Raw genomic sequence first — 19,033 nt, forward strand, 5'->3', positions numbered from 1 at the left:
ACAACATATTATTGTAGAAAATTAATGTACAAAAAATATTAATTGAACATCAATTGAATCTTTTGGTTTCATGAATAAACGACTGAATATAAGAAAAAATACACTTGTTTAACTCAGAAGATAAAGCATTATTGCCCCAAAGTAAAAGGTGGACATCGATAATAACTAGATCATTTAACCTCAGCAAGCTATCCATTAACTTATATTTAGCATTTGAAAATTTACTGCAAATAAAGAAGAAATGATAAGCGTCTTCTTTCATACCACAAGAACATAACGGAGAATCAACAATATTGCGTCTATATAGATCGTAATTCAAAATACAGGTGTGTCTAAGTTATTCAGAAAACGAGTACCATAGGAAAAATATGCCGGTGGTTTGGGATTGTTGATATTTTTGGAGCTAACACTCTTACGAAATTGCTTAACTGAAGTAGCTTGTCTTGATTCTATATCAAGTGAATTCCATTTTGATAAAGCATCAGGTACAAATGATTTCTTATAAAGTTCAAGTCGACATTTTGGTATTTTATAATTGTCTCCATAACGGAGATTGTACTTGGATGTATTATTTATTTTTCTTGGGATCGTTTCTTGTAGATACTCAGGAACATCATTATTATGAACTCTGAACATGGTAACTAATTTAGCGGTTGTTCGTCTAAAAGACAGAGGCTCTAAGCCAGTTTCTAAATATAAAGAATCTCTAGATGCTAATATTATAGGTAGGCCAGTAATTATTCGCGCTGCACATAGTTGGACTTTTTCTAACAAATCACTATCATATGCATTACAACCATCCCAAACCACTGAGGCATATTCTAAAGCTGGTCTAATAAAAGTAGTGTACATTTTTAATAGAGTGTTTCTTCCTAAAGTAAATTTTAGCTTTTTAAGAAGTCCTAAATTTTTGTAAGCCTTACTTATTGTATTTATATATTGTGACCAACCCAAATCACGTGAAATGAACAACCCTAAATGTTTGTGCACTGGCACATATTCCAACTGACAACTTTGAAAAAATAATTTAGGAGGATCAATATCCTTATTCAATGTAAAAAATACAGCTTTTGTTTTAGAGGGGTTAAATTTTAACAACCATTGTTTAAACCATTCATCTAGAACACGAAGATCATGATTCAACGTAAATTCAATTTCATGTAAGTTCTTAGATGCATATTGAATGGAGTTATCATCAGCAAATAATCTACAAAAAGACAGCATATTTTCAGCAACATAATTAACATAAATTAAAAACAATAGTGGTCCAAGAACAGAACCTTGGGGTACCCCTGCATTTACACTTGCACTTGAAGACAAATGGTCTTTATACATAATTTTTTGGCTCCGACAAGAAAGATAATCAGAAAACCATTCAAGAATATTACCTTTGATCCCATAAGTTTGTAATTTAAATAGAAGACCTTAGTGCCAAACTCTATCAAAAGCTTTAGATAGATCACAGAGGACCATGCAACAAGATTTACTATCGTCTATGCTTTTTGAAATTCTGTGATAAGTTTCTAATAGTTGAAAAACTGTAGAATGACCTGGTAAAAAACCAGCTTGGTATTTGTAGAATAAGTTGTTTTAATGAAAAAAATTATATACATGTTTAAAAATTATTCTTTCTATAACTTTGCTAACACAGCTTAAAAGGGACACGGGTCTATAATTACTAGGCAAAGAAGGATAATCTTTTTTGAAAAGAGGTAGAACATGTGACTCTTTCCAGAAGTTAGGACAAGATTTTTCGCGCAGAGATTTATTGAAAAGCATACATAGTGGTTTAGAAATGACATGTGTTGTTGACTTTAGCATCCTATGACTTATACAATCGGGCCCAATAGACTTGTTGACAGGAAGATTGGATATTATATCTATGACCTCTTGTTCTTCAATAAAAATATCAGTAAGGATAGTGCTGTCATTGCCTAAGTAATTTGAATTGGGCAAAATGTGGTTTGTGTCGTCAATATTTGATATTGAGGGAAAATATTTATTTAATACTTCTGCCTTTTCTCTATCTGAAAAAGCTACCGTATTGATACCGTCATCGGAAATATATTGGATGGGCGGAATTTCATTGCCGGCTTTAACCTGGAACACGCTTTTAATAAGTTTCCAGTATAATTTGTTATTATTTTTTGAGTAGTCATTCAAATGTGTTTCGATGTTATCATAGTAATTTAAAATAGCGTGCTTTTTCATGTTATTAACTTTATTTCGAACCTTCCTGTATTCTTCCCAATGTTCTTCCTTTTTCGACTTTAAAGCTTTATTACGTAATCGGTCTCTAGTACGTATTGTTTTTCTTAATGTCTTTTCAGGAATACATTCCTTCACAAAAGATTTAAAAAAAATTCCGAATTTTTTGTTGTTGCTAGTTCTATTGTATGCGCGTCATTGATAATTATTTTCCAATCATATTCTTGTATCAATGTATTTAGTTTATCAATATTAGCATTTTTGTATACCCAAACTTTGCGTTTGTAAGCACACTTTAAGTTATATTTTAACGAGACTGAAATATATCTGGTTCAGTTATTAATTCTTGAGAAGCTTTTGTGAATATTCGTTCTATTTTTTCATTTTCTTACTTATACCCCCTTGGATAGGGTTATACCCCTTCATTTCAACACATTTGAATGTCCTATACCAAGAGTGTTTTTGGGCAAGGTTAATTGAAATTTGCCGCAATTTGTAAGCAAACTTTAAGTTGAAAATGTAAAACGTTTACGCTAGACAGACAATACAAGGGTCAATTGAACCTTCGCTCAAGTGAGCTAATTAAGGTATTTTAAAATATGTGGAAAAAAAACCCAATTATAATCTCAAAATAAAGCAGGAAGTGTATTGATTATCAGTTTCAATTTCGAATATCCGCAGGAGGTTTTCCGCTTTGACTTGCAGTGTAAAACTTTTAAAATGCATGTACTTGTATATGCACGTGTATTGTGTCTGTTTTTCGAGACATTTCCTGGTTAGTTTGAGGTCTAGTGTTTATAACTTCGATGGAATTAGAAAAATGTGCAGAAGTTTTGCATGTCTCTAGATAAAAATTTTGTGTAAAATTGTGATTTGAAGGACCATTTCCGAACAAGAAGTCCAACATTAAAACTCAAGAGGTAATGTTGTACGTGTGTTTGTGATGGGCACTTCACATAAAATAATGATAATGATTCATAGAGTCATAGAGAATAACACAATTGTTGTATGTAAGAACGAGATTTGATATGAATGCAAAAACATTTGATAAATATCTGAGTGTGCCTTTGTCAAACTGACATTTAAATTGTATTGTTTACAACATTGGGGTACAAGTATGGAAGACACGGCGAAAAGTTACCTTGCTAGAAGTCACCATGTGTTCCATTAATTAACCTAAATTCTATTATATCAGCTCGGATACTTTGTATTTGCGGAAGTAGTCACATATCATAAACACGCGCCCCATATTCACATATGTGCAGTGTTTGTAAGGGAAGGATTTTATCTGGTACGTAATATATTATTTCGTGTTTCTTTCGTACATTATTTTACATATTTACAAAACCAGTTGATACAGTTGTATATCGTGTATATACATGTAAAATAGTAACTGGTGGCTATATGTGTATATTATATTTTAAAGACTTGGGTTTTGAATGATATCTGTGTCATTTCTAAAAACCTTTTGTGTTTTAAACTTTCAACAGAAGAGTGGCTTTTAAACACATTCCCTGGATTACAAAAGCAGTTTAATTTATTCCATATCATACATTGTTAATACACCCCCTGATAGCAGTTTTATTTATATACTGTATACGACGTCCCTTACGATTGATAACACTTTGTGCAAAGATAACTGGCACAGATTTCACATCTGTTGGGCGATATCATCTCTTTTATATAGGCGGATCTCAAGGTTTCAAACGTGGGGTTAGTTGCCTTAAACTTTAAAAGATTATTGGAGGGTTATGATTTTTTAAGGAGGGGTGACCCATACTATTTGTGTAACCCCCCCCCCCCCATACTCTGGCCTCTCATGGTTCAAATCTCTCTCTCTCTCTCTCTCTCTCTCTCTCTCTCTCTCTCTCTCTCTCAGCTACATGTAATCACTGCTCATGATTACGAGGTGTACTTTCACTATCTATGCGGTGCATCCTACATGTATATTACATGTAATATATCACAAAGATAGCTTTATAATCCGTATACTACAGTGCCATGAATGAATAATCTGTATGTGCTAAGCCATCCTCCTCAAATAATGTTTAGATTTAGTTTCATAATATTCACTTTAGGAAAGAGAGAGAGAGAGAGAGAGAGAGAGAGAGAGAGAGAGAGAGAGAGAGAGAGAGAGAGAGAGAGATGATAAAACGTACGTTTAAAGTAAGGATAATTTTGAACCATTTATTCTTCGTTGGGTGGAAAGTAATGCAGTATATGAGAAAAAATTCTATTCTTACACTTACAGTCCCATAAACATGACCCACAGAGTGTGAAAGGTTTATATACAAAATATCAAATCATTGGGGACAAGTGGTGTAGGAACATATCTCAACTTATGTTCTCTCTCAAAAATATATATATATTTTTACAATTGGAAAGAGAGTATTGGATAAGCTTTTCTAGGTGTCCTGATAACTACGTAAGATACTACATGTTATGTCGTTGTGTGTATTCTGTACATTGTCAGGGTGTCTTCGTGTAACAGGTTTCGTCGGCTACCGAGAGGGATTGCACCAAGTTTGATGTCAGTCAAGCAAAGGGTTCTCAAGATATTGAGTCCAGTCGGACCCTTGACTTTGGTCTTGTGACCCCAATATCATTAGGGGATATCTATTCCTTATGATGTACATGTGTATCACGTTTGATGTCTGTCAAGCAGTTTATTCTTTTAAAGATAATAAGTGAACAATATTTTACTATTTCTAGAGTAGTTTGATCTTTGACTTTGCGATCTAAAAATCTACAGGAGCCATATATATGTAGTCCTTACGTAGAACCAGTGTACTAAGTTTGAAGTTTGTGAAGCAAAGAGTTCTGAAGACATTGGGCAGACAATATCATACGATGTCCAATTTGACCTTGTGACCTCAAAATCAATAGGAGCAGTGAACCAAGTTTGATGTTTGTCAAGTAATCAGGTCTAAATAAGTATTACATTTTTAGACCCAGATATTGATAATTCATGTGGAAGGTTGTTTTGAACATATTTTATTGTACATACATAATATACAAAAGGATCAGAAACAAGTTCAAATAACTTACGAGTTCTTCTCTGGAAGGTTAATCAATATGAGTCACTGTTTTGATAATTTATTGATTAATCCGTATATATTAGAGAATAATAGACTCGGAATTTCTTTAATCTCTGCAACAACCATTGTAGAATATAGGATAGCGTATCTCAAATGAATTAAAACAAAAACTGTTTACTTGTCTTATGAATTTAGTGTTGTCTGGATACAAGCTTCCGTTCGTTAAAACGGTCAGATTCAGAATTATCCCAATGTATGGCGACTACATGAAATCCATTCTTAAGTTACCGGAAAGGTGTTAAAAGTGTGTCTATAACGACGGACACACACACATCAAGAGGAGCGGGAATCTGTTGACGGTGGTGGAGTATCACATGACCGTGTACTCGCAAATCGTCTATTTACACGCTCAATGCCAGAAAGCCACGTAGCCTGGTACCCGAGGCCTTCCGATGTTCAAAGAACGAAGGCCAGGCATCGGATGTCGAATGGAGTCTTCCACTGATCAAAATCCAATATGGCGGACTCAATGGTAAGTAATGGGAATGTACGTAAATGAGCGTATCATGGCTTAATTAGCTGTGTCACTTTCGATTTTATGTCATTAATTGCCAGAGACAGACCTTAGGAAATGTATAATACTTGGTTTTCCATGTGACACGCTTGTTTGATATAGTCTTATCCCTTTGTTTTCAAGTAAGTAGGTGATGATCAACTCGCATATTTTTCACGTGTGTTAAATTAAATCTAACCGTGTCACTTCGTTTTTTCTACTATTGATGGGTTGTATTGGGTTGCTGGCGAAGAAACATACTGAGTTTTATAGATGACACGCGCCAGTCTTCTTATTTTAAACCGACAATTTCAGATCGAATTTCCTCGACTCATTTTTGGATAATTTTTTATTACATATAGATCTAATGACGTGCTTTACTTTGATAAGACTATAGGCTATAGCTGAAGTTTATATGATGACTTTCTTGTGCGATGATAGGGGTGTTTTAAGCTTTTATTGGACTTATAGTGTACAATTTTACAGATTCTCAATATTATGTATATTAATCGTTTTAATTTCAGATGAATTTCCATACATATGGAAAGAAGAAACACTTGATAGTAGATGAAAAAACACCCTCATATATAATGCTTCATGAATATGCAAAACCATGCCAACAGGTATAATAAGATATATATATTGCTTGTGTAGCAGATAAGGCTATTTATGCATTTTATAATTCAGTAACATGGTGTCTGACAATGTAATTATTTAATTCTTATGTTGACCTGCCAACTTTATGCTTGATCCAATAGGCTTGATTTAAAGTTTCTGTTGTTACTTTGGTTTACTTTGAATATTCTTCAGATTTCAGAAGGGGTTACTAACAATTTCATTGTCAACAGTTACTATTCCTCACTGATTCACTGTCCTGTTTGTCTAAAATTATATTTGTGGGTCGGTCCACAATTTTTATATTTGCCAAAAGTTATACATTGAGGTATTCTATTTTTGTGTTAGCATTATATTTTGCATTTGTTTGTAACTCAAATTCTTTGTCTTCTTTATGAGAGAACTGAGTTCATACACTTCAATTTAAAAATCTTAGGCTGTAGTAGCCAGGAATTCTGTATCACAACAAAAACAAATTTTACATAATGTGAAGTACACAATATGGCACTATAGTAACATTTCATTGTTATGCTTTTGCACAAACTCATTGTACTGTTTGGATTTTATAATAAAATCACACCTGCTAAAGCTTCAAAGAAAAAATGTAGAAGATCACAATCTGGAGAAACCCAAGACATTCATCCCCAAAAACAAAGTTTTGCATTTCTGTTTCTCTCACTGTATTGCAAATTTCAAGATAGTTTTCAATACATTAAATTTGTGGTACTTGTGTACCAAATTAATGACTCTTAATATAGTTTTGTGGAAAAGGGAAAAGAAAGATAACCAGATTGATCTCTTTATTTTAGCATGTAGTCTACAGACTCCAGATGGAAAAAGACAGAGAAAGAAATTCTAAAGGGGTATTCAAGGACCCATCCTCCTCGAAACCAATTCATATCGGAAGGAATTAACATCCAACTTGAATGAAGAATTACAGACTTCCAGAACAGGTTAACAACTAAATCAATTTGTTACAGTCTGTTATTTCAAGTTTCCCACCTCTTACAGCAATAACAGAAACAATTATTTCTGGCATCTAAAGGTGTGAGAAGTTTATCATATTCTAAAATATGTTCTATTTGTTAGTGGAAGAAATTTAATCCCAAATTGATTATATTAGATACTGACAATTTCTGTATTGATAAAACACAATAGTGAAAAATGCATGATTTTTTGTATGGAATGAACAGACCTACCTTGTTTTATTTCATGTGATCATGCAGACCCTTTAAAAAAGGAGAAGCCAGATCTTCAGAAGACTTCCTTGAAAATGAGAATTTTTTGAGTGGAAGTGAAGAATATGGCATGCATACAAGCATTCCCTCCCTCTTGTTTGTGTAAGTAAAACCTGCATGAATATAAAACTTTAGATGAAAAGGGAAATATATTGACATTCAAAATTCACAGTTGGTTGTTCATCTTCTGCAAAAATTACAGACTTGTTTCATTATTTATCTATGGTAAAATACATGTAACGACATAATTAATATTTATGATGTATGTGCATTGTGTATTTACTACTATTCCTGATCCATATCAATGCAAATCTTTACTGATTATACTGATGTTTTGTGACATTGTTTTTAATTTTTAGATCAGAGGTGAGCTTTTTGAGAAAGACTTATGGAGGAACTTTGAGAGTGTCAGTTCTCAGATCAAGAAGTTAGCTAACAGTAGGAGGAGTAGTAATTCATTCCACTGTATGGCCAGAGAAATATATGACATAAAAGACCTGAAAAAGGAGATTTGGCATTGTTTCATGTGGAAATTGAAGAATCTTTGAAATGGATACATGCAACACAGACATGTTTCAGTTACTTGGGGATAAAACTTATGAGGAATTTTGCTAACTTTCAGATGGGAATGTGTTGCACAAGAAATGCTTGATCACAACCTTCTTTTATTAGAAACCTTTTCTATGCAAATAATTATTTTAAATGAAATTTAGCTATTTCATTAGACTAGTAAACATGTTTTCTGTGCAAGTGTGTGTCATTGACATTAAATGCTATGATATATTGAAGTATTCTTAAACAATGGAAGATCTCAACTAGTTCTTTCAAAGGAAAGCCAACAACAGGAATCGAACCTGTTCCTCCATCGTACAGATACGAAAGTGTGCACCAGTACACCATGTTGGCATATATTAAGAACTAGTAGCCTTGGAGGGTAAATATTGTATTATTCTTGTACAGTTGATACTGGTTGGTGTGATATATATATATATATATATATATGTGTGTATATATATAATATACATACAGCTTAGTATATATAATGTATGCCTCATGTTTGCTAGTCGTCAATAAAGCATTTGAATTGAATATATCCCTTGTTCATGAAGAAAGTCTAATATCCTGAAATTTAGATAAATCTAGCATTTCTGTTTGTGAAATACCTTTAAATCTAGCTGAGAGAAATGTCTTTGTAACCCAGTGATTATCTGGGTCAGAATAGGTCCTCTGCACCTGATTGCATATTATGAGAAAAGAGTTAACATAGAGTGATCATTGAATAAGATTGTTAACTGAAATATTGTGGCACAATTAATTAGGAACAGTCTGATCCTCACTGCTCAAAAGGCCAAAGTATCAAGTATAGGTCTAAATACAGGCAATTGATGGTGGCCCTTGAATATGAATGAATTTTAAACAATAGAGAATCAAACAATGACTGTAACTGACATATATACATTGAAATATTCTCGAGAGGGACGTTAAACAATATACAACTATACAGGCAATCGATCTTGAGGTCAAAACTTATTTCCACATTGTGTTTACATAATTAGGGCATGTAGGTTTAACTTGTATCTTTCTAGAATAAAATGTTATCTTTCTTAATATCAATTATTTACAAAATGCAAGGGTGGCTCATAAACAGCTAGCAGTTGCAAGAATAACCTGTCAAAATTAGTCGAGGAAATTCGATCTGAAATTGTCGGTTTAAAATAAGAAAACTGGTGCGTGTCATCTATAAAACTCAGTATATATCTTCGCCAGCAACCCATCAATAGTAGAAAAAACGAAGTGACACGGTTAGATTTAATTTAACACACGTGAAAAATATGCGAGTTGATCATCACCTACTTACTTGAAAACAAAGGGATAAGACTATATCAAACAAGCGTGTCACATGGAAAACCAAGTATTATACATTTCCTAAGGTCTGTCTCTGGCAATTAATGACATAAAATCGAAAGTGACACAGCTAATTAAGCCATGATACGCTCATTTACGTACATTCCCATTACTTACCATTGAGTCCGCCATATTGGATTTTGATCAGTGGAAGACTCCATTCGACATCCGATGCCTGGCCTTCGTTCTTTGAACATCGGAAGGCCTCGGGTACCAGGCTAGAAAGCCACGCAGTCATGAACATTTCATTTTAAAAGAGTTACAAAAAAAAAAACCAAAAAAAAAAAACCCAACTGACGTTGACGTACATGACAATATGTGAAACATTGAAAAAGCAGACGCCTTTTAAGTTCAAAATAAGAGGATATTTCGGGCATACGTTACAATTATATATTAAATTGGCCCTGGAAAGGCAAAATGTTGCCAAAATTCTCATAAAATAGCACAGACTTAGGTCACTATAAGCACTCTACTACCATGACAACATGTGAAACAGAAGTGAGAATCACAGGTCTTTCGGATACGACCTAAAAAAAAAAAACCCGGAGGTCCCGTGTCGCGGCAGGCGTTGGTACATTAAAGAACCCTCACTGCAACGGCCCCGAACGCTATACGTAGGTCCAAAATTTGGTACTTCACCTACAGCTGGTGACGTCTCAATATGAGTGAACAATTCTCGACGGGACATAAGACAAACAAACAAAACAAAAATGAGAAACGACAAATTGTAGTCGGGGTTCCAAATCATGTTTAGTCTAAGATGTCTCTCAAAGGTGGAATCTGTCATATTTTATGACTGCACATCTCTGAATAACGCCACGTTTTAAATGACATGCGTTAGATGAAAAAATCACCAAGAACGTTTTGTTTCCTCTAGAAGGATCTTAAAAGATTTCTCTACGTCACCACAGTTACGTCTTCGAGTCTCGCGTCTCCGATTGTTTGAGGTCTTATCAGGAGAAACTCTAGATCTAATAACTTATCAGGAGAAACTCTAGATCTAATAACTTATCAGGAGAAACTCTAATAACTTATCAGGAGAAACTCTAGATCTAATAACTTATCAGGAGAAACTCTAGATCTAATAACTTATCAGGAGAAACTCTAGATCTAATAACTTATCAGGAGACACTCTAGATCTAATAACTTATCAGGAGAAACTCTAGATCTAATAACTTATCAGGAGAAACTCTAGATCTAATAACTTATCAGGAGAAACTCTAGATCTAATAACTTATCAGGAGAAACTCTAATAACTTATCAGGAGAAACTCTAATAACTTATCAGGAGAAACTCTAATAACTTATCAGGAGAAACTCTAGATCTAATAACTTATCAGGAGAAACTCTAGATCTAATAACTTATCAGGAGAAACTCTAGATCTAATAACTTATCAGGAGAAACTCTAGATCTAATAACTTATCAGGAGAAACTCTAGATCTAATAACTTATCAGGAGAAACTCTAGATCTAATAACTTATCAGGAGAAACTCTAGATCTAATAACTTATCAGGAAAAACTCTAGATCTAATAACTTATCAGGAGAAACTCTAATAACTTATCAGGAGAAACTCTAGATCTAATAACTTATCAGGAGAAACTCTAGATCTAATAACTTATCAGGAGAAACTCTAATAACTTATCAGGAGAAACTCTAGATCTAATAACTTATCAGGAGAAACTCTAGATCTAATAACTTATCAGGAGAAACTCTAATAACTTATCAGGAGAAACTCTAATAACTTATCAGGAGAAACTCTAGATCTAATAACTTATCAGGAGAAACTCTAATAACTTATCAGGAGAAACTCTAGATCTAATAACTTATCAGGAGAAACTCTAGATCTAATAACTTATCAGGAGAAACTCTAATAACTTATCAGGAGAAACTCTAGATCTAATAACTTATCAGGAGAAACTCTAATAACTTATCAGGAGAAACTCTAGATCTAATAACTTATCAGGAGAAACTCTAGATCTAATAACTTATCAGGAAAAACTCTAGATCTAATAACTTATCAGGAGAAACTCTAATAACTTATCAGGAGAAACTCTAGATCTAATAACTTATCAGGAGAAACTCTAGATCTAATAACTTATCAGGAGAAACTCTAATAACTTATCAGGAGAAACTCTAGATCTAATAACTTATCAGGAGAAACTCTAGATCTAATAACTTATCAGGAGAAACTCTAATAACTTATCAGGAGAAACTCTAATAACTTATCAGGAGAAACTCTAGATCTAATAACTTATCAGGAGAAACTCTAATAACTTATCAGGAGAAACTCTAGATCTAATAACTTATCAGGAGAAACTCTAGATCTAATAACTTATCAGGAGAAACTCTAATAACTTATCAGGAGAAACTCTAATAACTTATCAGGAGAAACTCTAGATCTAATAACTTATCAGGAGAAACTCTAGATCTAATAACTTATCAGGAGAAACTCTAGATCTAATAACTTATCAGGAGAAACTCTAATAACTTATCAGGAGAAACTCTAGATCTAATAACTTATCAGGAGAAACTCTAGATCTAATAACTTATCAGGAGAAACTCTAGATCTAATAACTTATCAGGAGAAACTCTAATAACTTATCAGGAGAAACTCTAGATCTAATAACTTATCAGGAGAAACTCTAGATCTAATAACTTATCAGGAGAAACTCTAGATCTAATAACTTATCAGGAGAAACTCTAGATCTAATAACTTATCAGGAGAAACTCTAGATCTAATAACTTATCAGGAGAAACTCTAATAACTTATCAGGAGAAACTCTAGATCTAATAACTTATCAGGAGAAACTCTAGATCTAATAACTTATCAGGAGAAACTCTAGATCTAATAACTTATCAGGAGAAACTCTAACTTATCAGGAGAAACTCTAGATCTAATAACTTATCAGGAGAAACTCTAGATCTAATAACTTATCAGGAGAAACTCTAGATCTAATAACTTATCAGGAGAAACTCTAATAACTTATCAGGAGAAACTCTAGATCTAATAACTTATCAGGAGAAACTCTAGATCTAATAACTTATCAGGAGAAACTCTAATAACTTATCAGGAGAAACTCTAATAACTTATCAGGAGAAACTCTAATAACTTATCAGGAGAAACTCTAGATCTAATAACTTATCAGGAGAAACTCTAGATCTAATAACTTATCAGGAGAAACTCTAATAACTTATCAGGAGAAACTCTAATAACTTATCAGGAGAAACTCTAATAACTTATCAGGAGAAACTCTAGATCTAATAACTTATCAGGAGAAACTCTAATAACTTATCAGGAGAAACTCTAATAACTTATCAGGAGAAACTCTAGATCTAATAACTTATCAGGAGAAACTCTAGATCTAATAACTTATCAGGAGAAACTATAGATCTAATAACTTATCAGGAGAAACTCTAATAACTTATCAGGAGAAACTCTAGATCTAATAACTTATCAGGAGAAACTCTAATAACTTATCAGGAGAAACTCTAATAACTTATCAGGAGAAACTCTAATAACTTATCAGGAGAAACTCTAATAACTTATCAGGAGAAACTCTAGATCTAATAACTTATCAGGAGAAACTCTAGATCTAATAACTTATCAGGAGAAACTCTAATAACTTATCAGGAGAAACTCTAGATCTAATAACTTATCAGGAGAAACTCTAATAACTTATCAGGAGAAACTCTAATAACTTATCAGGAGAAACTCTAGATCTAATAACTTATCAGGAGAAACTCTAGATCTAATAACTTATCAGGAGAAACTCTAGATCTAATAACTTATCAGGAGAAACTCTAGATCTAATAACTTATCAGGAGAAACTCTAATAACTTATCAGGAGAAACTCTAGATCTAATAACTTATCAGGAGAAACTCTAATAACTTATCAGGAGAAACTCTAATAACTTATCAGGAGAAACTCTAGATCTAATAACTTATCAGGAGAAACTCTAATAACTTATCAGGAGAAACTCTAGATCTAATAACTTATCAGGAGAAACTCTAATAACTTATCAGGAGAAACTCTAGATCTAATAACTTATCAGGAGAAACTCTAATAACTCGGACAGTCCCTTTATTCGTAAAGCAAAGGAAACTGTCATCGATGAACTAAAACGTCGCTATTTTTCAGATGCAGACTCTACCAAATGTATTCCTATAAAGAACAACGAAAAGTTGTCTTCTGCGAAATCGAGTCCCGTATGGATGATATTCCTCTCATCAATTCGATCCCTGTCCCTAACGATGGCCCCAAACCACTGGAAAAACAGTCGCGAAAAACAAATGAAATCGAGTATCTAACTCATTTCTCACCCGAGAAAGAGAAACCAACAGGGAGAAGGAGTGGAAAATTACATGCGAATGTGTTCAACCTAACGAAGATCCTCATGTGGCGCAAACATGAAGATAACTATCCCAACAGGCCACGAAATGTTTGGCTGTACATGTACCAGCCACCTCCATTCCACCTGAACGGTTTTTTTCGTCAGCCGGACTTCTCATCCCAAAACTTTTGAAATTGACAGTCAAGTGAACTTGATCGTCAATTAATATTTCGGGGGGCTGGGGGGGGGGGGTAGATTTAGTTGATCGTTGAACTACACGTATGAAAGTAATGTTAGAAAGGGTCTTAATTTCGTGAATTTAACCTAATAAATGCATTGAATACATGTTTATTATTTCGTTTTGTATGTCTGGTATAATTTTTTAATTTAAAAAAACCAAAATATCGATCAGCAAATTACGAGAGAAAAAAATGTAGTTAATCGGCAAATACTGATATTGCTATAAGGTGTTTGTTTACTAATTGCCTTCAGTACAGTATGTAAGAGTTATCCTTCTTGCGTTGAGATCGATTCATCATTTGGAAATTGACAAATATTCAATGTAAATTGCCTTGTTGTACACTTACACATGTATACACACAATTCAAATTTTATACTCAAATATCGACGGGAAATTGTATATATATTCGAATACTCTTACCGAATATTCGTATATGAATTATCAATACATGTAATTTTGAAATCCCTAGACTTGAAAGTTTATCAAATGTTGTCATCACACATAAAGTTCGTCTGATTGTTGTACTGCGTTATTACGTAAATTCGTGAAGTCAAGAGTTCTCTGTTTCGTTGGAATATATTTCATGAATATGATTCATCATATAAATTGTGGTTTGCTATTCATCGTGCAGGGATGCCCACAAAACTGAAATTTAAATTATTTCAAATTGTCATCATCTTTAATTTAATATATTAGTGAAATTGCTTTGGCCAAAGAATGTAATACACTGGGACACTTTTCTTAAAATAATTAATTTAGTGTGAAGAAATATATAAGGAAGAATTATTTAATCACAAAAACAATACAAATTCATATGCCGGTTTTGACATTGAAAAGTTATTGAAATAAATAAATACTGGTGTTATTTCGGAAATGCAAAATGTGTATAATATGGTGTTGATTTTTCCCCTGCTGAGTGACCTTGGGCTGCTGAGTGTACTTGGGTATTGTGTTGATGTTTGCCCTGTAGAGTGACCTTCGGATGCTGAGTGTACTTGGGTATGGTGTTGATGTTTCCCCTGTAGTGACCTTGGGATGCTGAGTGTACTTGGGTATGGTGTTGATGTTTCCCCTGTAGTGACCTTGGGATGCTGAGTGTACTTGGGGTATGGTGTTGATGTTTCCCCTGTAGTTTGACCTTGGGATGCTGAGTGTACTTGGGTATGGTGTTGATGTTTCCCCTGTGGAGTGACCTTGGGCTGCTGAGTGTACTTGGGTATGGTGTTGATGTTTCCCCTGTGGAGTGACCTTGGGCTGCTGAGTGTACTTGGGTATGGTGTTGATGTTTCCCCTGTAGAGTGACCTTGGGCTGCTGAGTGTACTTGGGTATGGTGTTGATGTTTCCCCTGTAGAGTGACCTTGGGCTGCTGAGTGTACTTGGGTATGGTGTTGATGTTTCCCCTGTAGAGTGACCTTGGGATGCTGAGTGTACTTGGGTATGGTGTTGATGTTTCCCCTGTAGAGTGACCTTGGGCTGCTGAGTGTACTTGGGTATGGTGTTGATGTTTCCCCTGTAGAGTGACCTTGGGATGCTTTTTTTAAGAGGTGCATACTTGTGTGGTTTCTTGGCGGCGTTGTAATATAAGACCTTGTACAATTAACCATCGTTAATTTTTATCAATCTTGTTGTTTCTTGCAATATTGAATTTTCGGGATGTTCTGGAACGACCGGTTAGACTTGACGATTATACACCGCGGTCACGCGATAGTAAGCAATTGTAGGGCAAAGTTGACATTGATACACTGTGCGTGTTTCGCCAGCAGACGGTCCGTAAAGAGTTATGCGCAGTCCCACGATGACGATCCAAGTCACTATTGGTGCTTAGTACCTGGGTGTAAATCAGATGGAAGGAAAAAAGGCACGTTTACACGCGTATCCTTGGATGGAAGCCGTGAAGTTTTATCGATATCCTCAAGACGTTCCCTAGATTTGTTTTCCTTGCTAACTCACATAATATAATCAAATACATTTTCCTATAAATGATTGTAGGGATTTCTTTCTTTGAAAAATAGCATTTTAATACAGGAATTTGATAGCAATTGAAGTATTACAAGCTTGTTTACTTAGTTGTTATTGTAATCCGGAAGTGGCATGCCCTGCAAATTACGTTCAACGCGCGATAAAAGTCAAAATGGATCCGTATCTCAAAAGTCCCGTATTGGCGATGAGTCTTGGATTTCTCGAAAAAAAAATATCAAACTTAAGATTGAGTTTTCTTCTATCAGAAGAGTGACTATTGAGTAAAATTTTAGGCTTAATTCCAAGTTCCGATTTAAAATTTGTACATGTATCGAGAAATCCAGGCTAGGCATCAATACCATAAACTGAAAATAGTAACTTATTTAAGCCAAGGTTTGATTACTTATATCTTAAGATTTATCTAGCACATATGTTTAAAAAATGTACTGGTTTATAAAAATATGTAATGCTGACATACTGAAAATTTAATTTGTTTATGAAAATTATTTTATAAGTTAGATTCGAAATTTAGACTAAAGTTTGTTCTCAATTCAAGGTCTTGAGGTATGGAGCCATCTAAAGCATATTTTTGGGTTAATGATACATACATTGTCGGTAAAAGAATCCATATGAATTGGGATTTTGTTGTGACAGTCAATTTCAAGTATCATTCAGGAAAGGAAATATAGAAACAAGTGATATTAAAGATCATCACTTTCCTCGGATGAACAGAGGTGTCACTTTAGACAGTAGAAAGTATTTCTTCATTATATTCCAAATTCAAGATGAATTCTGTTGGCAGTCGAGTATAACAATTAAAACCTTGTATGTCCAGACATGAAAGCTTCTTAAAATTTACGACACATACATGTTATTATATGAATCCTTTCAATTTAAATAATATCAAATATATGGGTTTTTTTCTTTTGTAGATAACATACACACCGATGGATGTAAATTCAACAAACAGTACTGCAATATTTATTCTATCTTCGGACTATATTCTGTGGCATTTGAACGAAAAAGAGTTCGAAAACAATAAACCTGCCATCATTTTCCTGTTAATCAGCATGGTCGTGGGAACAGTAGGGAACGGACTAGTGATATATGTGTACGGCTGGCAACTAAGACCAAATTCCTCAAAGAATATCTTCATAACATGGTTGGCTGTGTTCGATTTGATTTCCTGTTGCATCACTATTCCATTTGAGGCCTTTGACTTACGCTTTCCTATGCTATATGGTGAAGGTGTTGTATGTAAAATATCCCGAACGCTGGCTTTTGCGGTTAACATTACTTCCGGTCTAATTCTAGTCTTGATTGCGTTTGACAGATTACAGATAACAAGGCCCCCATATAAAAGTTATACTAAAAAGACAACCAGACTGCTGATTTTACTAGTGACTACTATATCGTTCGTCTTATCTATTCCTGCGCTATTTGTGTTTGGAACTAAAACAATACACACAAAGTTCATGGGCGTGGACGGTAAAGACTGCTCCTATGATGATTCAGTTGAAGACACAAGTTTTCCAATTATTTATTATGTACTTTTAGCTGTAATATTTCTATTAACATTTGTTATTCTAGGAATATTATATGTAAAAATTGCAATTGCAATATATAAGTGGAAGCATACCATCATTGGCGATGCTCTTGCAATGTCCATTCGGAATGGACCCCGAATGCCACGAAGAACGTCTGTTGAATCCGCCAAAATTCACGCGATAAATTCAAAGAAGACCAGTATTTCATCAGTTTCTTTAGCAGAGTCATTTAATAGTAATTTGAATAACAGTAAAAACAAAGGTAATTCTTCTCATTATCATGAACAAAATAACCAAGCGCACGCGCAGGTTCAGAACCCACAAATTGCAAGTCAGAGACGTGATGCCAGCATTGCAAACTCAACAAGAAGTACACAGAGCTCAATTTCAGAATATCCAGATGACGAAAAGAGAAAGCAGTCAATAAAAGAAAGAGCAAGTCCAATTAAATCTAACATTTTATTTATTACCATAACTGTTGTGTTTGTGTTGAGTTATCTTCCTTTCTTGTTATTTGAACTTTTAAAAAGGGTTCTAGAGGAAGGAGCATTTAATGAAACAGCTTTTGAATTGGTTACTAAATCTGTATATTTAAACAATTTAGTGAACCCTGTTATTTACGGAATTTACAACGAGAAATATAGAAAGGAAATTCGAAATCTATTTTGTCCGCGACCAAATTTCAGATTGAATTATTATAAATCAAGTCTAAGTAACTAACACGAAATGTCTTTATTATATGTGATCCATGACAAATTCTTTTCTGAAAATCCTAATGGATAAACTTTTTTGTCATTCATGCATATTTTTAAACCGAAAACGTGTGGTGCATCTGCAGGTAAATGAAATGTCCTACTCCTGGTCTGAAAAGTATTCTAATTTTAATTCTCTTAATGTGACATGTTTACTTTCCGCTTCAGAAGTCTAGTTGTTAGTGTGATATTGTTTTTGAAAGTGCAAAAGACTGTAATTTTTTATGAAATGTTTTATGAACTGTACCATGTATTGTTTCAATTTTAATTTATTGAAGTGAATTAAAGACCCATTTGTAATATTTTCTATCTTTTGTAGTTTCAGTCATTTCAATTTTGTACGTAATTTATTATACAAGTAGTAGATACTTGTAATGCTGCAGTTGCATTGAATCGATTGATCGATTTTTTTCAAACAGAAGAACGATTCTTAAAATCGTCTTCATTAATACCTCTGAAACTTTAGTCTTTTGGCCAATAATCAAAATAATAGAATGGTAGTTATCAAGAAGGTAAACATTTTTTCACACATTTAATAACTGATCATTTTGGATCCGCCTTGGGGTAAGAACCCCTACCCAGGGGATCATGAAATTTACAATTTTGGTAGAGGCCTTCCACCTCTACATCACTATGTATTTAG

At 33.8% G+C, this 19,033-nt stretch overlaps 1 protein-coding gene across 2 annotated transcripts; it reads left to right on the plus strand.

The window, feature by feature from the left end:
• Positions 1–2,904: 2,904 nt before the first annotated feature.
• LOC125652258 (tyramine receptor Ser-2-like) lies at positions 2,905–18,697 on the plus strand. 2 transcript variants are annotated; one of them, XM_048881310.2, is made up of 2 exons: positions 2,905–3,128; positions 17,024–18,697. In XM_048881310.2, the coding sequence occupies exon 2, from the start codon at positions 17,039–17,041 to the stop codon at positions 18,356–18,358; it is 1,320 nt and encodes a 439-aa protein (XP_048737267.2). In that variant the 5' UTR covers positions 2,905–3,128; positions 17,024–17,038; the 3' UTR covers positions 18,359–18,697. The 2 variants fall into 2 exon arrangements, with proteins under 2 accessions (XP_048737267.2, XP_048737266.2); XM_048881309.2 differs by lacking the exon at positions 2,905–3,128 and adding an exon at positions 3,228–3,499.
• The last annotated feature ends 336 nt before the right edge of the window (positions 18,698–19,033 follow it).

This window comes from Ostrea edulis, chromosome 5 (genome assembly GCF_947568905.1).
Source record: "Ostrea edulis chromosome 5, xbOstEdul1.1, whole genome shotgun sequence".
NCBI lineage: Eukaryota > Metazoa > Mollusca > Bivalvia > Ostreida > Ostreidae > Ostrea > Ostrea edulis.

Coding starts and splice junctions, on each gene's coding strand:
- LOC125652258 (XM_048881310.2), top strand. CDS start 17,039: ATGGATGTAAATTCAACAAACAGTACTGCAATATTTATTCTATCTTCG.